Source organism: Bos taurus, chromosome 17 (assembly GCF_002263795.3).
Source record: "Bos taurus isolate L1 Dominette 01449 registration number 42190680 breed Hereford chromosome 17, ARS-UCD2.0, whole genome shotgun sequence".
Lineage (NCBI taxonomy): Eukaryota > Metazoa > Chordata > Mammalia > Artiodactyla > Bovidae > Bos > Bos taurus.
In genome coordinates, this window is record NC_037344.1 from 70,424,018 (window position 1) to 70,448,162 (window position 24,145).

At 48.0% G+C, this 24,145-nt stretch overlaps 1 protein-coding gene across 10 annotated transcripts in view; it reads left to right on the forward strand.

Annotated features, from left to right (window-relative positions):
• Window positions 1–24,145, forward strand: part of DEPDC5 (DEP domain containing 5, GATOR1 subcomplex subunit) — a 72,932-nt gene that overhangs the window by 18,944 nt on the left and 29,843 nt on the right. For 4 of the 10 annotated variants that reach the window (XM_005218191.5, XM_005218192.5, XM_059876440.1 and 1 more), the window contains exons 13-29: window positions 824–927; window positions 1,213–1,287; window positions 2,591–2,725; window positions 3,458–3,519; window positions 3,658–3,731; window positions 4,495–4,564; window positions 4,760–4,796; window positions 5,681–5,801; window positions 8,313–8,533; window positions 9,716–9,919; window positions 10,661–10,796; window positions 11,995–12,092; window positions 13,722–13,787; window positions 16,874–17,057; window positions 17,221–17,381; window positions 20,335–20,452; window positions 22,546–22,713. In XM_005218191.5, the coding sequence (XP_005218248.1) occupies window positions 824–927; window positions 1,213–1,287; window positions 2,591–2,725; window positions 3,458–3,519; window positions 3,658–3,731; window positions 4,495–4,564; window positions 4,760–4,796; window positions 5,681–5,801; window positions 8,313–8,533; window positions 9,716–9,919; window positions 10,661–10,796; window positions 11,995–12,092; window positions 13,722–13,787; window positions 16,874–17,057; window positions 17,221–17,381; window positions 20,335–20,452; window positions 22,546–22,713 (2,034 nt within the window). The other 6 variants (XM_002694632.7, XM_005218193.5, XM_010814196.4 and 3 more) reach the window with 5 other exon arrangements.

Consider the following 24,145-nt stretch of genomic DNA (forward strand, 5'->3'; position numbering starts at 1 on the left):
TTCTCAGAGTTCATCAGCTTTTCCACTTATGCACCTTTTTTTATTCCAGGATCCAATTTAGGGTATCACATTGCTTTTGAACTTTCCAAGCTTTTTACTGTGAAAAATTTCAAATTCTCACAGAAAAGAAGAATGAACTAAATATAATGAACCCATAGCACCAGTTCCTGGATTAAACAGTTAATATCATTCCGTGTTTGCTTCACCTGTGTTTGTGTGTGTGTTAAATTTTACTTTAGAGCAAATTGCAGATACTAAAGCATTTTGTTCCTAAAGAATAAGGGGACTTTCGGATGATGACGTGTCCCTGTGGGTTTAGGAATCGCAACAAACACCCCACTCCAATGAGGAATATTGATCAGAATCGGGGAAGGGGAGGACAAAACATGTGTTAGAGGAGGGAATATGTGGAAAGTCTATAAGCCTCCTCTCAACGTTGCTGTTTTTTAAAACATTTTAACTATTGTTGGCTGCACTGAGTCCTCGTTGCTGTGCTCAGTCTTCCTCTAGTTGCATCTGGTGGGGGCGACTCTTTGTTGTGGCGCCAGGCTTAGTTGCCCAGCAGCATAAGCAATTTTCTCAGACCAGGGATCAAACCCTTGTCCCCGGCATTGGCGGGCGGATGCTTAACCACTGAACCATTAGAGAAGTCCAGTCTGCTAATGTTTGTTAAACACATTTGACTTCATCATGTACTGTTGTATGATAAATGACCCCAGCTCCAGGCGTCCCTTCTTCCCCTTTCCGTGAAACCCTGTAAGGGACCGGATGTCCCATGTGTCGTCGCTGCTTGGTACCCACCTTGCGATGGTGCTCCTTTCAGGGTGGTGGTGCAGAACGAGAGGAGGGAAGAGTGGACCTCACTCCTCGTGACCATCAAAAAGCTCTTCATCCAGTACCCAGTGCTGGTGCGACTGGAACAGGCAGGTACTGCACTTAGGTGCTGGGAGGTGTGCTGGGAGGGGAGGGGTCGGGTGGAGGCTGGGGGACGCAGAAGTTCCTGCTTGCCTCCCTCCCAGTGCCGAGTGCGGCTTCTACTTCTGGCCAGGTGTCTGTCTCAGGGCGGGGACCCCGATGGTCATTGTGTGTGCAGTAGGTTCAGTCGTGTCCCCTCTGCAGGGCGGGGGCCTGTGGGGCCAGGCACCTTCCGCTCGTTTCTTACGGGTCCGTCTTTCACGAGGTGTTGTTCCTTGTCTGTGTCTTCTGCTACAGAGGGCTTTCCCCAGGGAGACAATGCTACCTCAGCACAAGGAAACTACCTGGAGGCCATCAACCTGTCCTTCAACGGTGAGTGAGGCGCAGCTGTGGTGTGTGGGCATTCGCTGACCACGTGACCGTGAACGTCTCTTTACTGATGTGCAGAGACCCAGGCCGAGCTGGTGATGCCCCCAGCTGCCACCCTGCAGATTAACTGAAAGCAGTAACTTTATAAATTATATATTTATGTATTTGGCCCATCGGGTCGTGGTTGCAGCATGCAGGATCCTGGTTGCATCATGTGGGATCTTTTGTTACAGTGCTTAGTTGCTCCGTGGCATGTGGGATATTCGTTCCCCCACCAGGGATCGAACCCATGTCCCCTGCATTGAAAGGCGGATTCTTAACCACTGGACTGCCAGAGAAGTCCTGATTGGATGGATTCAATGGCCACCATGTAGGTCTTGGGGCTTCTGTTGGCAGTTGACTTGCTTGTCTCATGCTGTCCCAAGGGTAAAGAGCTGTAGGCAATCCTCCTTTGGGTCCTTTATTTTCCTAAAAACTGTGTGTTTATTATTTTCCACTCCATCCCTCAACTGCTTCTAAGTAATTTTTATAAATCTACCTTTTTTTTTTTTAATGACAGAAGGAACCCATGTTCCTAGAATTCAAATACTAGAAAAGTACTTCAAGTAAAATAAAAATCTCCCCTCTCCCTCCACTGTCAGCCTTCCCAAGAGGAACCATTGTTAATAGCATGATGTATAGCAGAGAGCTCGGCCGTACACATACATTCTCCCCCAAACTCGCCACCCCTCCAGGCTGCCATGTAACATTTAGCAGCGAATACTGTCTTAATTAATATTTGATTCTTCTAAGTTGCAATACAGATCCATTTATGGATGGTTTAAATTAACCACATGAAATTTGGGCATGGTGTCTCAGACAATAAAGAATCTGCCTGCAATGCAGGGGACATGGGTTCTATCCCTGGGTCAGAAAGATCCCCTGGAGGAGAAAATAGCAACCCACTCCAGTATTCTTACCTGGGACATCCCATGGACAGAGGAATCTGGCGGGCTATGGTCCATGGGGTCATAAAGAGTTGGGCACGACTGAGCAACTAACACTTTCACTTCTCACACAAGGCTGCACAAGCTAGGTATTTGCCCTTGAAGAGGGGGATTAACGAAGGTGACAGGGACATAGAGCTGTACACAAGAAGCTCTTAACATCGAAGGGGAAGGACAGACGTGAACTCAGGCCAGGAGGTGGCAGGCGTTCTGATAGGGACGTGGACGAATCGGGTCTGAGAGAACAGGAGCGCTGGCCACTGGCTGGTTTCTGAGAAGCTGTAGCATCTTCACCGGAGGACTGTTTGCTCTGTTTCAAGTGTTTGACAAGCACTACATCAACCGCAACTTTGACCGAACCGGGCAGATGTCTGTGGTGATCACACCCGGGGTGGGCGTGTTCGAGGTGGACCGGCTGCTCATGATCCTGACCAAGCAGCGGATGATAGATAACGGTAATGCGCCCGGGGCGCTGCCCTGCGTCCCTGTGTTTACAGCCTAGCTTAGCCTTAGGGCTCTGAGTGTCGGGACTGGGGACCTGAGTAACGTCAGGTGATGAAAAGAGTCCCATGGTCGGTCGGCTTGGGAATGCACAGTCAGGCACAGTTCCTCGTTGCCAGTGTGAAGGTGTCAGAGTGTCTTGCTTGCCTCTAAAGGACACAACTGGCGCCCTGAGTGTCCCAAACGTACTTGATGCTGGAGAACCCCTTTGGGGTTGTTTCCAGGATCCAGTGCCCATCGGCCCGTCCTGGGAAGCGCCAGAGCATCACCTGGTACTCCCTCCGTGATGTCCCCAAGCTGCGCCCCTCCTCCAGCTTGATTTGTGTTCCAACAGCAAGACACAGTTGGGAACATGAGTCCCGACGGCCAGTAAAGAGACTGTTAACTGATGGAATTGTTTTGCTTTTTACTGAGCTGGCAGGGTTCCCTTTCCTCTCTGGCCTTGAAACTGTGTTCATGGCCACATGGTGGTCTGCTCGACAGATCACGACCTGCAAGGCAGTCAGAGGCGGATTGTCAAGCGCTGATTAGTGGCAGCTGCAGGGGGACTTGGTGAAAGTTAGAAAGACGGAATGCACCTATTTCCTTCTGACCTGCCATGGGCAGCGCTGATACGTCAGCTGTGTCTCGAACCCTGGCCCCACTTAAATCACGCGCACCCCCCAACTCTCCCTTTTGTTCCTTAGGAATCGGTGTGGACCTGGTGTGCATGGGGGAGCAGCCGCTGCACGCTGTCCCGTTGTTCAAGGTGACTGATCTCGCACTGCTTGCTAAAAGCCAGGCTCCGGTGCAGGGTGGTCTTGAATAGTGAGAATCGGAGAAGCTGGGTGGCTCCAGGTCCCGCCTGCTTCCCAGCTCACCTGGTCCATGCTCTGTTCCCTTTCAGCTGCACAATCGGAGTGCCCCTCATGACTCCCGTCTGGGGGATGACTACAACATCCCTCACTGGATAAACCACAGGTGAGCGAGAGCCAGATTCACCGTAGGTGATCAGGGATTCTGTTAGCTCCCTTGCCATTTTTTTCTGCAAACCTGTTGAGCTCTTACCATAAAATCTTTTGTCAAGAAAATGTGGAAACTTTAAGTTGTAATATTTGCTTCAGGTCTCTCTACATGCAAAGCCATGGCCATGACATAATTACAGTCTGTGATGAAAAGCATGAGACCAAGTTAGAAGGACTTATTTCCACACCAGTTTCCAACTCCCACAGCCCACAGATGACTGATGCTGGGCCTGGGCCCCTCTGTTTGTAGGAAGCTCCCTGTGCCTCCTCTTGACTGGGACCAGGCCTCGGTGTTCCTGCTGATTTCAGCTCGAGGAGGAGGTTCTAGACCACTTAGAAATCAAGACTAGCACACATGAGACAATTTATGGGGAAAAGGAATAGAACAATAATTTAAAACGTAACCAATGTTTCCTAGTAATTACAAAGCAAAGTTAGAATTGGAAAGATCAGTGAGGGCTGAGTGAGCGTTCCTAGGAGGGCTGATCAATGCCTGGGATTCCAATTGTGTCTGAAGGTTTAGAATGAAGGGGGTTTGAGGACTTCCCTGGTGGTTCGATGGTTAAGACTCTGCACTTCCACTGCATTGGACATGGGTTTGATTCTTGGTAGGGGAAGTAAGATCCCACATGCCATGCAGCACTGTCAAAAATTTTTTTAAAAACTAAAAAAAAAATGAAAGGGGTTTAGATGAGTGACCCTGTCTGTTTCTTTCACAGTTTCTACACATCCAAAAGCCAGCTCTTTTGTAATAGTTTCACACCACGAATTAAACTGGCAGGAAAGAAGGTAGGTTTCATTGACCAGCAGAGCCTTTGGGGACTGTCACTGATATTGTTATTTTGGCCCTAAAATACCCCTGTTCCCCAGTGGTCATGAGTAAAAATTGAGAAATTCATTTTAAGATTTTATAGTCTTCTGCATTGAATAAATAAACAGCAGGGCAAATTCCAGCAGTGATTAACTATCTGTTTAACTTTACAGCCCACCTGTGAGAAAGCAAAAAATGGCCGTGATACATGTGAGTATTTTTTTCCTTCTTTCATCACTTTTAGGAAGAGTCAACTGAGCCATGGCAACAGGATTTTGTGAGGTTGAATAAAAAGTTCATGGCCAAGTTTGGGACCTGAATTCCCCTTGTGTGACCTTTGGAAGGTCCCTTAATGACTGCATATATTTTTGTCATCACCCACTGCAAAGTGGGTGATAACAAAACTCTTTTTTTTTTTTCAAAATCTTGTGTTTATTTTCCATAGGTTGGTTATAGGAATGGGGTGGAAAGTTTTAAAGGACTAAAGATACACATTGTGTGTGTGTGTGTATATATATGTGTATATATATATATATGCATAGTTGCTCAGTCGTGTCTTTGCGACCCCATGGACTGTAGCCTACCAGGCTCCTTTGTCCATGGGATTCTCCAGGCAAGAGTACTGGAGTGGGTTGCCATTTCCTTCTGCAATATATCCATTAAGGTGCCATTTTTTATGATTGATTTTTTTATTCTTTTAATTGGAGTATAAGTGCTTTACAATGTTGTGTTAGCTTCTGCTGTACAACAGTGCGAATCAGCCGTATGGATACATAAATCCCTTCCCTGTTGAGCCTCCCTCCCACCCACTCCCCACCCCACTAAGATGCTATTTTTTTAACAATGGGATCACAGAAAGAAATGGTGCCATCGTCTGGCCGTTACTTAGTGCTTGTAAATAGTAATTTCTCTATCATTTTGATGCAAAAATCATTTAATCTTTGCAACCTGATCATGGGTTATTATCTCATTGTTTTTCACGTGGAGATGCTGATGATGACCTACCTATACCTTGCAGATTTTGATGAAGACCATCCAAAGGCCTCTTGTTGAAGTGTGTTTTGATGACAGTTGATATTTTTTATGTGTTTCAGCTCTCGGGACCCCCAAAGAATCTGAGAATGCCCTTCCCATCCAGGTGGATTACGATGCTTACGATGCACAAGTCTTCAGGCTCCCTGGCCCCTCCCGGGCTCAGCGCCTCAGCACCTGCAGGTTCTCTGCCAGATGTGCTTTGGGGGTGGACGTAGAAACTAACTAGGAAAACCTGAGGCCCCAGAGGGACCTGCATGAGAGCAACCTTGAAAATATCTTAAATTAAAATGAGCCAAATGGAAGCCTTAGTGTGTATATCGTTAGGGAGTCTGTTTTCCCGTTCTCTGGCCTCGCCGTTTGGTTAGCTATGTTTGCTATAATGAAGTGTTCGCAAATAAGGAGAGCATTCTGCTTTTTCTAGTCAAGAGGAGCAATTTGTGAATTCTAGAATCTTCATTTCACTGAGCAGCCCCTAATAGATAAAGTGAAAGTGTGTTAGTTACTCAGTCGTGTCCAACTCTGTGGGACCCCATAGACTGTAGCCCACCAGGCTCCTCTGTCCATGGGATTCTCCAGGCAAGAATCATGGAGTGGGTAACCATTCCCTTCTCCAGGGGATCTTCCCAACCCAGAGATCAAACCCAGGTCTCCTGCATGGCAGGCAGATTCTTTATCGTCTGAGCCACCAAGTTAGATAGAGCAATAGATCGATCCCAGCGTCCAGAGTTTCTCTTAGGTTTATTATTCCCAGAGGGCAAGATACTTTTCTTTCTCTAACTCTTGTGTTTGAAATTTGCTCCCTGGTGTTTGGGTCACACAGTGGTTTTTCATTGTGATGTGTTTAGACTTACCAAAACACTCATTTCTGGGTCTAGTGTAAGAAAGCCATCCCAGATCCAAGATGTGTATTTTATGTTTTCTCCTAGTTCTTTCAGTGTTGGTTTCTGTTTGTCTGTTTGTTTTCGACTGCACATTGTGGCATGCGATTCCCAGGGATCAAACGACGCCTCCTTGCAATGGAAACTTGGAGCCCTTACCCCGGGACCACCAGGAAGTCCCCGTAGTCTTAGTTTTTATGCTTAGTGATTTGTGTAGATTTTTTTTTAGAATGTGGGAAACAGAGTTCTAGCTTTCCCCCCACCCCCCCTCGTTGACCAAGCATTGCCAGTCTATCTTCTGTATTTCTTAGTATGGAAAGTGTGCTGTAACTCAGTACCACTGGCTGGAAAAACCCCCTGTCTCTTCACATCATGACAGACGGGTTAGGGTTAGCCACGTGCTCGTCTTGTGTCCACTCCCCTCATCCCATCCTGATGTCTGGTCCCGAGAGTGCTCAGAGCTCAGGGTAGCGCTGTTAGCAGCAGTTCGCTGCACGTGGGTGCTGCCTTAGGGCGTGGTGCTGCTTTTCTTCTGAGCATCTAAGAACATGTCCAGGGTCCAAGATCCTTGGTTTTCTTTCTTCTGACCAAAGATGGCGAGACCCGATGTCCCAGAGACTCAGACTGTTCCGAGGGCATAGGCCGTGCCCTCATCGGTGCTCTGTCCCTCCACTGGGCTGAGCATGTGCTGGTGCTCAAATATTTATTGTTGGAATAATGAAATGTGCAGTCTGCCCTTGGGGTCTATCTTCAGGCTCCATTTAAGCTCTCACTTTAGAACTCTTCCAGGTAGAGAGAGAATAGCTCTGATGTCACAGGGGCAGCCCTGTGGGCAGTTGCTGACTCTTTCATTCTGAATTTTTGCTTCCGTTGGACTTCTCTCCTTCTGATCCTTCTTCCTGCCACTTCCAGAGGCTCCCGTCTCAGGGAGTTTCATGTTTTAATAAGGGCATACTGTTTTTTTGTTTTTTTTTTTTTTAACTTTTATTAAGGAAACTTTCAGAGACTAGTGAAATGAACAGTTATCAGCATGTCGTCAATCTTGTTTTATCACTTCTCCCACATTTGAAATTTCGTTGGAGTATTCTAAAACAGATCTCAGATACCCTTTTTTTTTTTAACCTGTAAATATTTCAGTGTGTGTCTCTAACAAATAATTAAAAAAACAAAAAACAAAACCCAACATGATCACAGTACCTGTGTTACTGGTAACAAAATTCACACTGGTTGCTAATATCCTCTGATAGCCAGTCCCTCTCCAGACTTCCCAATTGTCTCAAAAATGCAGTTTTTACGGTTAGTTTGCTTGGGTTGGGATCTGAAGAAGGTGCACACGTGGCTTTCATCTTGTGTCCTTTCTGTGACTGTAGAGTGTCTTGCTTTTTCTTCCTCTGGCTCTTTATTTCCCTTATTATGTTTAACTTGCCCTGTCGTCTCTGAGTCTCCTGTAAACTGGCGATTGTCTCTGGAGGCCCAGTGAGATTTAGATTCAATTTCTGATGCCAGGAGATGTCTCAGGTGGTGCTGTGTGCTTCCTCCTGGGTGACCTCAAGTCAAAACTCCATTTTCCGTGACTCGAGCTTGATGGTGGGATGAGGTGGCGTCAGACTGAGGGATTGCTTCTCTAAGGCTCTGATCCCAGGACTCTGGCCACGGGAGGACTGTCCATCATTTCCCCTGTTTCTTCCTGGAGCTGCTCAGGGCAGAGTACCTCCTGCGTCACCTCCCACCCAGAGATCCCATGGAGGGTTATCATTACTGGTCTTCCATGTAGCCCGGGCTGGAGACAGTGACTTGGTCTTCCACCTGCCAGGTCTGTGCGAGAGCGGGAGAGTCACAGCCGGAAGAGCGCCAGCTCCTGCGACGTTTCATCCAGCCCTTCGCTGCCCGGCCGGACGCTGCCCACGGAGGAGGTGAGGAGCCAGGCGTCTGACGACAGCTCGCTGGGCAGGAGCGCCAACATCCTGGTGATCCCTCACCCCCACCTGCACCAGTACGAAGTCAGCAGCTCCCTGGGCTACACCAGCACTCGAGGTCAGAGGGCAGGGCTGGGCAGCCGTTTTAATCTTTTGTGTCTTTATGTATTTGGCTGCGTCAGGTGTTAGCGGCAGCACTCGGGCACTTCAGTCTTCGTTGTTCGGATCTCTTTTAGTTGTGGCACGTGTGGTCTAGGTCTCTGGCCAGGGATCGGCTCCAGGCCCCCTGCACTGGGAGCACAGAGTCTTAGCCACTGGGCCACCAGGGAAGGCCCTGGACCCACTTTCTAACCTGGGTGTTTGCTTGGTGGGCATGCGACATTCCTCAGGGGACCTGGTTGTAGGTTTCGACTCTTTGATCCACCCAGGTTAGGGACCTGTCTGCCATTGGGTGGGACGGATTGGGTCTAAATAGCGTGCCATCTCCATGCCTGGTCAAGGCTGGATACACTCATTTCCTCATTTATTCCTCCCATGAATTTATTATTTTTTTAAACACAGTCACATTGATTGCTTATTCATGTTCCAGGCCTCTGCATCAGTGGGAGGGGGTTTCTGTCCACCCAGTCACCTAGGGCCTGGGGTTCCTTCTATCCCGGGATGCCATGGTCATCAACACAGGTCTCCAGAGTTTCCACAGCAGGGGAGAGGAGAAGGGAGGTCATGAGTGGAGGTGTCAGTGGTCCAGACCTTCAGGTGGAACAGGTCACTTCTGCCTGTGCTCTGCTGACTGGAACTGTTCTGTGGCCCCAGTGCAAAGGGGCCAGAAACTGCCCTCTCCTTGTGAGCCTCAGAGGAAAATCAAATGGGTCTAGTGAACTGAACACATTGCTGTCTCTGCCAGGGTCCCCCCTTCTGGTCACCAAATACCTACCTGTATTGTTCCTCCCGTATACAGAATACACCCACCCCATCCCCAGAGGAGACAGCTCCATGGAGTCATTGCATCCAGCTCAGAGTCCAGGGTATCCAGGCAATGTGTGGTCCTCTCCATTGGCTTTGGGTGTAGCTTCACTAGGCTAGTAATTTAGGGACCAGAACCTCCTTCTCTTAAGTGTTTAAAAAGTAAACAAACCCAGTATTTCATTTCTCTATAATTTGGCGATTTCCCTCATTTCCCTCACATGTACACCCTCCAAGGTCCTTGTCAGCCTCAGAGGCTCTCCTGCCTAGTCCTGCTTTCCCCGTGACCCTGTGCTTTCTCTCTATGCTCCCCCCTCATCCCCACGGTAACTGGCAGACGTCCTGGAGAACATGATGGAGCCACCACAGCGGGATTCCAGCGCACCGGGCAGGTTCCACGTGGGCAGCGCAGAGTCCATGCTGCATGTCCGCCCCGGGGGGTACACGCCCCAGCGGGCACTGATTAACCCCTTTGCGCCCTCACGGATGCCCATGAAGCTCACGTCCAACAGGAGGCGCTGGATGCACACTTTCCCTGTGGGTAAGTTTTTCTTGGGAAAGAGCCCTGGCCAGGAACTCCCAGTCCTGGCCCTCAGCACCCGTCCCTGCTTGACCTCAGTCAGAGATGTCATCCTTCTCTGCACCTGGAGGCAGGGACAGCCACATGTGTTCTTCTTGTCTGACTTGTTCCTGGGAGGAGCCCCTGCCTCCTATGCTGTTGTCTTTCTCTACTGTATCTCACTTGATGTGTGTGAAACAAAGGCTCCCACAATATTCTTTCTTTTATTATTTTTGGCTGTGTTGGGTCTTCATCGTTATACGCAGGCTTTCTCTAGTTGTGGTGAGTGGGGGCTACTCTCTAGTTGGCAGCGTGCGGGCTTCTCATTTTGATGAATTAACTTTGTGGCTCTCAGGCTCTAGAGCATGGGGTCAGTAGTTGTGGCATGCAGGATTAGTTGTTGCAAGGCATGTGGAGTCTTCCCAGAGCAGAGCCTGAACCTGCGTCCCCTGTACTGGCAGGCGGATTCTTATCCCCTGCACCACCGGGGAGGTCCCTGCAATATTCTTAGGCTGAGGCCTCACAGGAGGACAAGCCTCGCTCAGAGAAGGCGACGTCCCGTCTGGGAGCGAGAGGGTTGAGGACATGATGCTCCTCTGTGCTGTGGTTGCCTTTCAGCCTCTCCAGCGCTCGTGTCCTAGCAGCAGGAAGAGAGACAGTGTGAGGTAGAGTGTGGCTCTGGCTTCTGGGGGGACGATGGTCAGTGGGTCTCTGTCTGGATAGGACCGTCGGGAGAGGCCATTCAGATCCATCACCAGACCCGACAGAATATGGCAGAGCTGCAGGGCAGCGGGCAGAGGGACCTGACCCATTCCTCCGCGGAGCTGCTGGAGCTGGCATACCACGAGGCCGCCGGCAGGTGAGGCTGGGCCTGGGGCTCTGGGAGGTGCCGGGGTATTGGCGGAACGGGCTGCCCATGACACATCACGTCCGGGAGACTCGGGGACGTGGTGGGGCTGCAGCACCACCCTTTGTCAGTCCCCTTCCCTGGGCCCGTTGACACAGACAGCCTGGGGTGTTTTTGCCAAAGATGTTCCCCAGGCCCTTGCTTTGGCTTCCGCTTTAATTCAAAACACGCTTTGTCAACCACAGACATGAGTTACTTCTGATCCTCAGTCAAGGGTGAAAATGAATTCCAGGGCGGGTGGTTCTTGCTGTGTGTTCTGGGCAGTCAGTCTGTGACTTTTGTCGTTTTGGTCATTGAGGAATCCCACTGTTGGGTTAATGCAGAAAGCAAAGTATCTCAAAAGAATTAGAGTCATGCCTTCACTGCAAATATTTATCTTTTTAATTATTTTTCATATTTTATTGTATTGTTGAGGATCTCAAAATAACCACTGTATAAGAATTTATTTAATAGTAATGGTTGACAAATTGCAAATCATGAGACGGGTGCTACTGACTTTCAAGTGATATTTTTGATCAAAGACTATTATATATTTCTATATTATTAAAATTTTGCTTGATAAAAAGTAAGTAAGTTAAAACAATGGAGACCAAGGCCTGTGTTTATAGAAACAAGTCTTTTTGAACTGGGGTTCTAAATGTGTTACAAGGCATCCAGAGAGAGTCAGCCTAGGAAGAAAGTCATTTAACCCTTGACGTGCTCTAGCCCAGGCTATACTGGGTCTTCTGTGATGTGTTACTCTTGCAAGGTGCAATCTTTGGCCCCTTTCCAGCCATCCCAGCATCCCATGGGCTGGATGTGGGACACAAGCAGGGCGTGACCCTCTTTACCGGCTTAACGTGATACCTCTGTTGAAGCACCTCACGTCCCGCTGGGGATATCAGCAGGGGCAGGCTTAGGATGGAGAGGGCAGGCATCTGGCATGGTGATGGGGATGCAGCTGGGGTGCCAGGGTGAGAGTCTAGAGCTGGCATGCGCTCTGAATCCTGAAGCCTGGCAGCTTCGATGTGGATCTCAGTGTTTGCCAGCCCATGTGGCTGAACGTTCAGGCCTGTTTTTGATGAAAACCCCCCAGAGACAGGGTGAGCAGGATAAAAGAGGTGATGATCCACATTAAGCTAGGCGGCTGGGCTCTGTTTGTTCTCTGCAGGCACAGCACTTCCCGCCAGCCCGGCGACGGCACGTCCTTCTTGAGCTTCGCTGGGACGGAGGAGCTCTCGGTTAGCCTGCTCCGTGGCAGTGGTGCAGGTAACCCGCCCAGGAGACGCTCTGAGCAGGCCCACCCCCGGGAGCGACATGGGGATGGAAAAGCAGGGCCATGTCTATTTTGGGATCATTTCAGCCACAATTTCGGGTGACCTATTTAGAAGCTGTGCTTCTAATAATGCATGGAATTATAAATGGGCTGCACGTTACGTTTTTAGCTGAGAACATGTTGGTCAGGAACACATTTATCATTGGTCTGTCAGTGAGTCGTGATTGAGGGCTGCTTATGAGATCACTATTGAGGGCCGCACCAGGCCTGGAAGCTTTCAATTATATGTGGAAGGGGACCCCCCCCCCCAGAAAAATGATCAGAGACCCAGAGGGAGCAGTGTGGTTTGAGACTGGAGAAGAGAAGGGTGGCCTTGTCGCTTACGCAGGGGTCCCCAGCCTCTGGGATCTAGTGCCCGATGGCCTGAGGTGGAGCCGCTGTAATGGAGATAAAGCACACAATGAATGCAGTATGCTGAATCGTCTCAGGACCGCCCCCTCCCTCCCCATCCGTGGAAAGAGGGTCTTCCACAAAACTAGTCCCTGGGGCCAAAAAGTTTGAGGACCACTGGCTTACAGAAGTGGATAGGCACCTCAGATGCGAAGGGGTGGTATTTGGTTAGGAGGAGAGTTAGAAGGTGAGGGATTCTAAATGCAGGGAGGGTAGGAGCTTTTATTGATTGATACAGGCTTTATGCTTTTTGGAAGCACTTGTTATCTGATCATTCCTGTAGGGAGTAAGTCATTCAATACATTTTATACACGTAGCAACTTAACACCCAGAGATGTGGAGGTGTTATCCTGGTCTCTCCAGCCAGTAGCCAGCTGTCCTGCCGTTTCTGCGCTCAGTCGTGTCCAACTCTTTGCGACCCCGTGGACTGTAGCCCGCCAGGCTCCTCTATCCATGGGATCCTCCAGGCAAGAGTACTGGAGTGGGTTGCCCTGCCCTCCTCCAGGGGGTCTTCCTGACCCGGGGATCAAACTCGCCTCTCTTATGTCTCCTGCATTGGCTGCTGTTTCTGATTTCTGCACTATTCAGAGAGCCTTTACAGGGATAGGGGAACATGAGTTTAGATGGGTGGCAGATTTTGGAAAGCCTCAAAGGATAGATGGTATACCAAATGAATACGAGAAACAGTAAAATTGAAACAAACAATGAAGTTACTATTTCATGTCTTCGTTTTCTGTAAGTTAACTTGCCTTTCTGAAACTTGACTTGAGGAAGACAACGGAATTGAAATTTTATAAAAATTAGTTAATAAAGTTTGCCTCCAGTCACGAGTGGATTCAGCTAGTGATGCTTAGAGCGAGTTTCCTGGCGACCTGAAGCGGGGGAACCATGGGTTCGGGTGGTAACTGCTTCAGGATTTTCCCAGGGTGGACATGGAGTGTGATTCTGGGCCTGGGGGAGGCAGCTCTCATAGACCCATTGATTCCTCAGAAGATGAGTCCTGGAACTATAAAATCTGCTCTGGAGAAAAGAGGGAAGATTCAGAGAAATCCTAATTTAATGACTGATGTGGAAGGTTCTCTCTCTCTCTCTCTTTTTTTTAAAACTATAACTGGTCAGAACTTTTTTGCAAAATGAGCCTCACTGAAACAGACTCTTTTATCTTTCCATAGATGTGAGTCCTCGGACGCAGAATAAGGATTCTCCAGAGGACAGTGTGTCTACCTCCCCAGACCCAAGTAAGAGGGGGCGACTGATGGAGGGAGGCGGGGTGTGGGTGGATGGTCAGGGCACTGAGGGGGAGCAAGAGAGAGCCCTGTTTGGGGGAGAACAGCCTGGACGTTCACGTCTCAGGTGCGGGAAGGCAGTGTGGTGAGGGAGAGTCTGTAGCTTCTCTGATGGAAAGGGAGCGGCGGGGAGGCCACACGGGAAGGGTGGCCATATTCCCGGTGCTGGCCTTGGCTCTGAGATGCCTAACAGTGGCTGTGGGGAGAAGTCAGAAGGAATAAGACCTGAAGCTGTTTACATCCCTGCAGTTGGAAGTGTGTGTCTGGGTTGCATTTACATTGATCAACCTTGTCTGTTGAAATAGCTGAACATCTAAATATCAGCAATAGCAAAAGACCAGAAAAAGAAACTCTACTGCTTGATCAACATTGCTTTACCTCACTGTGACCAATGGATGTATGTACATCACCAAATCTTTTTTGTCCCCACTTTTAAGTAACTTAGCAATCATTGCACTGGTTCTCCAGGTCTGGCATGCTAGTCATTTTTCATGTCAATATCAAACATGTTACTATATTGTGATTTGGATAATCATGTCTATTGGTGGCCATTTGGGTGATTTCTAGTTTGTTTTTTTTTTTTAATAGTATATAATGAATGCATGGTGCCGTGGGTGTATTTTTTTCTCTTGGTTCAGATCCTTGGAATATATTCCAAAGAATAGTTGGCAGATTGATTATTTTCTAGAAAGCTGCCAGCCTTGAATAGATGAGCCTGTTTCTCCTCTGCAAGCCCAGCGCTGGATTTTGTCATCTGTGTTTGTCACTGTGTGGTTCTGAGCTGGAACCACCTCAGAGGCTTTGGCAGGGCCTGGAGGTACTGGAGGTGGAAAAGACGCCACCCAGACTCTTTACCCAGGGAAACAGCAGCAGCACCCAGCTCAGAACTGGGGGCTTTTCTCACCACAGGGTTTGAAGTCTCCATGTGTGCCCGTGGACCCTGTTTCTAAAAGGTTTTTCTAGTGCCAAGGGTCAAGGAACTGGCAAGGGCCAGGACGATGAGAAGGCACAGCAGCAGAGGGCCTTGCACTTCCGGCCGCCCCTTGGGGGCTCCATTTGGCGCCCACCTTCTGCTGCTGATCCTAACCCGGAAGCTCACACAAACTCACCCTCGTTTGCCATATGGGAAGTTGGGGTGCTAACTAGGATGCTGTGGACTGGGTCTTTTGTTTTTGTTTTTTATTGAAGTGTAGTTGATTTACAATGTTGTGCGACTCTGCTGTACATCCAAATGACTCAGTTATACACATATATACATTCTTTTCTTTATATTCTTTTTCATCATGGCTTATTACAGGATATGTAATATAGTTCCCGTGCTATACATGAGGACCTTGCTGTTGATCCATTCTAAATGTCAGTTTGCATCTGCTAACGCCAGACTCCCAATCCATTCCTCTCCCTCCCCTGCTTCCCTCTCGCTGTGTTTTGAGTTCTTGGGGTATTAAGGAGTTAACAAGGCCTGTATAGAGTCAGACTCATAGACTCAGAGAGCGCAGTGGTGGTTGCCAGGGTCCCAGGGGAAGGGGGCCAGGGTGCGGGGTGTTGCCAGTTGGTGGGTGTAAAACTTCAGTCCTTGTGAGGTGAGTAAGGTCTCTAGAGGCCTGCCGCATGGCACTGTCCCAAATTTAAGCATACTGAATTGTACACTTAAAATTTGTTAAGTTGGTAGATCTCAAGTTAAGTGCTCTTACCACAATAAAATAAAATTCAGACCAACCAACCAGAAGTCACCCGGGACCTGGAGTGGAGACCATGGAGTTAGGCTTGTTGCAGGTCAGGTCATCTTCCCCAAAGCCTTGTGGCTGCACGCTGGGCATGTTTCCCCCTGGGACTCAGCTCGAAAGTCTTCCTGGCCCCTGGCCCCCAGGCTCAGGGACACTCTTTTCCTGGGGGCACGTCGGTCACTTTAAGGAGGAAAGATCCCTGAGCAGAGAGGCTTCTGGTCCTGTGACCTTGGGGGGATTCAGCTCGGCCAGGTGTTTAAAGGGGTTGATGATGGCGCCACACCTGCTCAGAGGAGGGGTGTCGGGGACAGCGGGCGCAAGGCCGAGGAGCCACAGGAGATGAGGCGTGTGAGGGTCTCTCTGGGGACACAGAGCCTGAAGCGAGGAGTTTATCTGCTTCTAGTTGTTCCCTTGTATGGAGATTTGAAAAACAGTGTTCACTTACTTGACTGAAGAAGCTGACTGCCCCCCTGCGTTAACTCAGTTATTCTCAGCAAGGAATATTCTGCTCATCGGGGCACATGTGGCAGTGTCTGCAGACACCATTGGTTTTTACAACCAGGCGATACCACTGGCATCTAGTGAGTAGGGACCGGGAGGCTGCTCACATCCTGCAGTGCCCAGGACCACCCCCCATGACAGAATTATCCTGACCAGAGTAGGTCTCATGCCCTGAGGTGGGGAAGCCCCGCTTCACCAAAGCGCAGGTGATCTCTGACCGACCCAGAGGGTCAGGCCCACTCTGCCATGACAGCTCTCATCTCTAGATTGTTAAACTCCGGCTCCTAAAGTTCCAGCCTCGTAACTTTCCCAGACGTCCTCCCTTGACTCCTCTTCCTGCCCTGATGGATCTGTGACTTACTTTTCAATCCTGAGTTCTGCTCCCCTGTGCTGTTCCCTCCAGAATCAGCTGCACCCCCCTCTCCTCCCCACCTGGCCCCTCCGCCGCCTCTGGGAGGCTCCTGGCCTGAGCCTCTCTTCTGCTCTCAGGACATTGATTTGCTTCGATGTGTAACTCTGCCTGGCCTGCCCCTGCCGTAACCTCACTGGACTCATGGCTGCAGCTCACGATCAGCAGAAAATGAAAAGTGTCAGCTGCGACTCCCATTTGCATGGTGGGATCGGATAAGCACTGCGTTGTCTAACAGCCTCTGTTTCTCTCTCTTTCTCCCTCCCCCCTCCCTTTCTCTCTCCCTCCCTTTCCTGGCACTTTGATCACCTATCACACTGCCCTTCTCCCCCCGACTCCCCACCCACATCCCACACCTGCCTGGTGACCTCACTACATTCCTCCCTGTTCACACGAGGCAGTTCTGACGCTGTCTGCTCCCCCTGTAGTGCCAGGCTTCTGTTGCACAGTTGGTGTGGACTGGAAGTCACTCACGACTCCCGCGTGCCTCCCCCTCACCACGGACTACTTCCCCGACCGCCAGGGCCTACAGAATGACTACACGGAGGGCTGCTACGATCTCCTCCCGGAGGCTGACATCGACAGGTCAGTGACAGAGAGGTGCCTGGCTTTTCCTTCTCCCAAGACTGGTTTGCAAACCTTCAGTTTCACGTTCCACCACGGAAGGGCTCACGGGGATGGAGCTGGGGACTGGGGACTCTCTCACTGTGCTCCTGGCATGTCCTGTGAACGCCGTCTGTCTTTTCAGGAGGGATGAGGAGGGCGTGCAGATGACGGCCCAGCAGGTATTTGAAGAGTTCATCTGCCAGCGGCTCATGCAGGGTTACCAGATCATCGTTCAGCCCCGCGCACAGAAGCCCAGCCCTGCTGGCCCACCGCCACTCAGCAGCAGCCCGCTCTACAGCCGGGGTGAGGTTCCACTGCAGACCCTGAGTTTTCTCCTCTATTCAATTTGTGGAAACAAGTTCTTAAGATAGTAGGGAATACATACACTTAAAGTCATTGTTTTTCAACACACATTTTTTTTGATCTAGTAATTTCATATGTTTATGTATATATATTCATATGTTTATGTATACTGATAATAACATATTAATGCATCTATATAATGGCATATTTATACAGATATTCTCTGCTATATTGCTTACCCATTTTTTTTCCCTTAAAATTTTCACTTTATACAAGAATTAACGTCTCCTCCAAGTTCAGACTTATCTTAAAACTCTCTTTAATCTCCAGCTCTCCTTTTAAGGAAGAGGGTATGCCTAAGTTCAGGAATGTTCCAGCCTGGCTTGAGCAGTTCCTTGGGTCCCAGGTGGCTGAGCAGGGGCCGAACTGTCAAACTACAGGGTGAATATTCCTGTCCCAGAGGCCTGGGTTTATTTCGTGCACAGTGCCTGACACAGTAGGTCCTCTAATGTTACCTGAACCTGAAGTTTATGCTTGTTCTCCCCTCCTTCCCTATTCTTGTCACTGCAGCTCATTGCAGTTCAGTGACTGGAAGCCAAGATGGGTCATCCATGAGTGGCAGAGGCTAGTGAGTACAGAGACTCGGTGGTGCTGGCTGAGTTTGAGTTGGGCTCTGGAGGTCTCCCCTGAAACAAGTCCAGCAGCGAGAATTACATGTGGGGGCCTGGAACCAGAGAGTGGCGGTCACTTCCTGGAGCCATCACTGAGCATCTCTTCATCCCCTGCTTCCTCCTTGTAGCTAATGAGCACCCCACCCTGCTCCCTAGACAGCCAGAACCAAACCTCAGGCCAGCTTTGGTTCCATTAAAGCTCCTCCAGTCAGAGGATCAAAGAAGCATGGACCTGTCAATGGAGGCTTAGTGGTCCTTGCGTCCAGGGCCCATTGTTCAGCATGAAGCTTTGGGTTCCTCTGGGTTTTTTCTAAAAGCCTCTTGTGATATGCATCACGTGATGCCGCCTTCTCATATTATAGACTCTACTAATAGCCTTTCTGATTGCTAGGATAACTTCAGCTTCATCTTATTCTCTTCCACCATGGAAGCAACCGTGCCTGGTATAGGACAGCATGGGTCTATGAACTTACGACAGTGTTCATTCATTCATTATGTCATGTATTCATTATTGCACACATTCATTCATTATTTCACTCACTCATTTTATTCATTCATTCCTTATTTCATTAATTCATTATTTCATTAGTTCACTCATTCATTCATTAGTTCACTCATTTTATTATGTCACTCATTCATTCACTCATTTCATTAGTTCACTCATTCATTCATTAGTTCACTCATTTTATTATGTCACTCATTCATTCACTCATTATTTCATTAGTTCACTCATTCATTCATTAGTTCACTCATTATGTCATTCATTCACTCATTATTTCATTAGTTCACTCATTCATTCATTAGTTCACTCATTTTATTATGTCGTTCATTCACTCATTATTTCATTAGTTCACTCATTCATTCATTAGTTCATTCATTTTATGTCACTCATTCATTCACTCATTATTTCATTAGTTCACTCATTCATTCATTCACTCATTCATTCATTAGTATTTCTGAAGCTCCTGCTCTATAGGACAAAATAACATTAGTCAAACTATGAAATACAATGCCATGTTATGATAAAGACCATGACGGAAAAATCAAAATGCTTGCCCGAGAGTATTTAATATGGGATTGGATTTGGTCTGGAGAGTCAGGGGCAGCTTCTTTGAGGAGGTGATGTTTGAGCTGCGACCTGAAACACACGCAGGAGTTTTTAGTGTGAGAGAAGAGGAGTGGAGGGCAGAGCATGCTAGGCAGCAGGATTAGTGTGTGCAAAGGCCTCATGAGACTTTCCAGGCACCTAAAAGACAAGTGTGGGGAGTACCACGAGTAAGCCAGCAACATGGCCAGAGACATCAGGACACCCAAGCTGCACAGACCATGTGAAGGATTTTGTTCTTATCCTAAACACAGTGGTATGAATTCCCTTTCCATGTTAGTGGTCCCATCCAGGTTGGCTTTTCCCTGAACAGGCACTTTATAAGGTGCTACTGAAAATACAAAGATGAACAAGATTTGGGTCCTGGCCTCCTGGAACTTTTACTTTGTCGGGAGTGAGACCCACACACACAAGGAGCTATATCCAGGGTAGAATTCACCATTGATGAGGTCTGATAGCTTTCTGAAGAAGGTGGCACTTGATGGTGACCTTAAACAATCTTTAGGAATTTGATGGTGAGAAGGCAGAGATGAGATGGAAGAGAAGGCAGAAGAAACAACAGGAGCAGATGTTTGGAGAAGGAAATTTGAGCAAATAAATAAGTGGTTCTTTTGTTTTTTTGGCTGCACTGCATGTGGGATCTTAGTTTCCCGAGCAGGAATTGAACCCATGTCCTCTGCAGTGGAAGCACAGAGTCTTAACCACTGAACTGCCACGGCAGTTCCCAATAAGTGATCCTTTACGTCTGAAACATGGTGTAGCAGAGTGGGCGTCATGGGCTGGGTTGGCTGCCCCAGGGGCGAGGGTCTCAGGTGCCAGGGGGCAGCTCGTGCCTGAGAAGGGTGGAGTTCCATTTTAGTCAGTTAACACCCAGCTTAGAACTTCCCTTCACAGAGGACGAGGCATCAGGTCGTTCAGCCTCGAGTGTATCATCCAGATGCTGTCGGTACCCCCGACTCCAACCCCCTGCTGGCTGGCTCAGTAACAGAAAAATCTTCCACCTTCAGGACTTTTTTTTTTTTTCCAACCAAGAGTTATTTCTTTTCCACGAAATTGTCAAACTGAAAGTGTTGCCTCTTTTGTCTCTCCTTTTCTGAATCTATGTGGAAGAGAAGCAATTGCCTTTTAAAGGAAGGACCCTCAACCAGATGGAGGAAATTCTTCTTTTCCTTATTAGGCCTTGTGTCCCGAAACCGCCCGGAAGAGGAAGACCAGTACTGGCTGAGCATGGGCAGAACCTTCCACAAAGTCACACTGAAAGACAAGATGATCACAGTGACCCGCTACCTTCCCAAGTGAGTCCTGGGGGTTTAACATTTTCAGCTTCTGTCCTAGATCATGTCCACCTACCAAGCGATGTTTATAATACATACTGTCCGCATACTGAATTGCATGTATATTCACACCGGGGAGATTGAGTGAGTAGTTGTTGTTTTGGAGTTACTATTTTGTTTCCCAGGTTTTCTTTTTTTAATTTTTATGTATTTATCTTTGGCCCCACTGGGTCTTCATTGCTTTGCAAGGGCTGGTTGAGGCCAGCAGGGGCGGGGCTGGTGTCTGGGCTAGTTGCTCTGTGTAGGCTTCTCACTGCAGTGACCTCTTTTGTTGCAGAGCACACGCTCTAGGTGCTTGGGCTCCAGCAGTTGGGGCGCATGGGCTTAGTTGCTCAGCTGCATGTGGAATCTTCCTGGACCAGGGATCCAACCAGTGTCCCCTGCATTGGCAGCAGATTTCCACACACCACCAGGAAAGTCTGCTTTCCAGGGTTGTGTTTTATGGTTGCAGTTCACCTATTTCTGAAAGGGATTTGATCCAGCTTACAATATTTAGCATGAGTCTTAACACTCCAATTAAAAACAAAGAATATGATAGAAGAATAAGAAGGTTTCGGTTCAGTCACTCAGTCATGTCCAACTCTTTGCAACTCCGTGGACTGTAGCACACGAGGCTTCCCTGTCCATTACCAACTCCCGGAACTCACTCAAAATTATATCCATTGAGTCGGTGATGCCATCCAACCGTCTCATCCTCTGTTGTCCCTTTCTCTTCCTGCCTTCAATATTTCCCAGCATCAGGGTCTTTTCCAAGGAGTCAGTTCTTCGCATCAGGTGGCCAAAGTATTGGAGTTTCAGCTTCAGCATCATCAGTCCTTCCAATGAATTCAGGACTGATTTGCTTTAGGATGGACTGGTTGGATCTCCTTGCAATCCAAGGGACTCTCAAGAGTCTTCTCCAATACCACACTTCAAAAGCATCAATTCTTAAGCGCTCAGTTTTCTTTCTAGTCCAACTCTCAAATTCATACATGACTACTGGAAAAACCATAGCTTTGACTAGACGGACCTTTGTCAGCAACGTAATGTCTCTGCTTTTTAATATGCTGTCTAGGTTGGTCGGAGAAGGCAATGGCACCCCACTCCAGTACTTTTGCCTGGAAAATCCCATGGACGGAGGAGCCTGGTAGGCTATAGTCCATGGGGTCGCTAGAGTCGGACACGACTGAGCAACTTCACTTTCATGCATTGGAGAAGGAAATGGCAACCCACTCCAGTGTTCTTGCCTGGAGAATCCCAGGGATGGCGGAGCCTGGTGGGCTTCTGTCTATGGGTTCGCCAGAGTCGGACACGACTGAAGCGACTTAGCAGCAGCAGCAGCTAGGTTGGTCATAGCTTTTCTTCCAAGGAGCAAACTTGTTTTAATTTCATGGCTGCAGTCACCATCTGCAGTGATTTTGGAGCCCAAGAAAATAAAGTCTCTTACTGTTTCCATTGTTTCCCCATCTATTTGCTGTGAAGTGATGGGACCGGATGCCATTCATTTTCTGAATGTTGAGTTTTAAGCCAGCTTTTTCACTCTCCTCTTTCTCTTTCATCAAGAGGCTCTTTAGCTCTTCTTCACTTTCTGCCATAAGGGTGGTGTCATCTGCGTATCTGAGGTTATATATATTTCTCCTGGCAATCTTGATTCCAGCTTGTGCTTCATCCAGCCCAGCGTTTCTCATGATGTACTCTGCATATAAGTTAAATAAGCAGGGTGACAATGTACAGCCTTGACATACTTCTTTCCCAATTTGGAACCAGTCTGTTGTTCCATGTCCAGTTCTAACTGTTGCTTCTTGCCCTGCATACAGATTTCTCAGGAGGCAGGTCAGGTGGTCTGGTATTCCCGTCTCTTGAAGAATTTTCTAGTTTGTTGTGATCTACACAGTCGAAGGCTTTGGCATAATCAATACTGCAGAAGTAGATGTTTTTCTGGTTTAAAAACTGAGACATCTCCATCACCAGCCCCCTGAGATGAGTTGGTCACTGTGCTTGAATGCCAAGAATACTGAGAAAGAAAAGGTACAGAAGAGTTGGCGGATATCCTTGTTTGGACCTTTGTTTTTCAGGTACCCGTACGAGTCCGCCCAGATCCACTACACCTACAGCCTCTGCCCCTCCCACTCCGATTCAGAGTTCGTCTCCTGTTGGGTGGAATTCTCGCATGAGCGACTGGAGGAGTACAAGTGGAATTACTTAGATCAGTATATCTGCTCTGCCGGCTCTGAGGACTTCAGGTCAGAGAGCCCGAGTTGGCTTCCTCCCATTGTGGCCTGCCACATGTCTGTAATCTAATGCCTCTGTTCTTCCTCCTGATTGTAAAATGAGGGCATTCTTAGGGAAAAAAAAGTGGAGGGAAAAACACATCTGGATTGGGTTAAAAACTCAGTGATGAGATGGACGGGGACGATCACACAGCAGTGTGAATGTACTGAGCGCCACTGAATGTGCTCTTAAAGATCATTATAATGCTAAATGGTGTTACATGTGTTTTACCATATGGAACAACAAAGAGCAAAAAAACCTGGTGAGGATGTGCCCTTTGGTGGAATGTCCGTGCTCTTCACATCTTCCTAAGTGCTTGTAACTTTTTTTTTTCATTGAGGTGTAGTAGATTTATAATGTCACATTAATTTCTGCTATATAGCAAAGTGGTTCAGTTATATATGTACTTTCTTTTTTTAATATTCTTTTCCATTATGGTTTATCCTGTAAAAGTGAAAGTGTAGTCACTCAGTTGTGTCCGACTCTTTGCAACCCTTGGTCTGTAGCCCACCAGGCTCCTAGAATACGGGAGTAGGTTGCCATTCCTTTCTCCAGGGGATCGTCCCCACCCAGGAATCGAACCTGGGTCACCTGTATTGCAGACAGATTCTTTACCATCTGAGCCACCAGAGAAACCCCCCCATGGTTTATCCTAGGATTTTTAAAAATCTTTTTTCAGCTTTATTGCGGTATAATTGACAAAAATAGTATATACGTAAGGTGTGCAGTGTGATGGTTTCATGTAAATGTACATTCTTTTCTTTTTTTTTTTAATTGGAGTATAGTTGATTTATAGTGCTGTGTTAGTTTCAGGCATCCAGCAAAGTGAATCAGTTATACACATACATTTGTCTACTCTTTTTTAGATTCTTATCTCATATAGATCATTACAGAGTATTGAGTGGAATTCCTTGTGCTGTACAGTAGGTTCTTACTAGTTATCTATTTTATATATGGTGGTTTAGTCACTCAGTCATGTCTGACTCTTTGCGACCCCATGGTCTGTAGCCTGCCAGGCTCCTCTGTCTGTGGGATTTCCCAGTCAAGAATACTGGAGTGGGTTGCCATTTCTGTTTCCAGGGGATATTCCCGGCCCAGGGATCGAACTCGGGCCTCCTGCGTTACAGGCAGATTCTTTACCAACTGAGCCACCAGGGAAGCCCTATTTTATATATAGTAGCGTGTATATGTCAATCCCAGTCTCCCAATTTGTCTCTCCCCACTCTCTTTCCTCCTTGGTAACTGGTTAAGTTTGTTTTCTACATCTGTGATTCAATTTCTGTTTTGTTCATTTGTACCGTTCTTTCAGATTCCACATTTAAGTGGTGCCATGATATTTGTTTCTCTGACTTACTCCATCCATTATGATAATATCTAGGTGCATCCATGTCACAGTAATGGCGG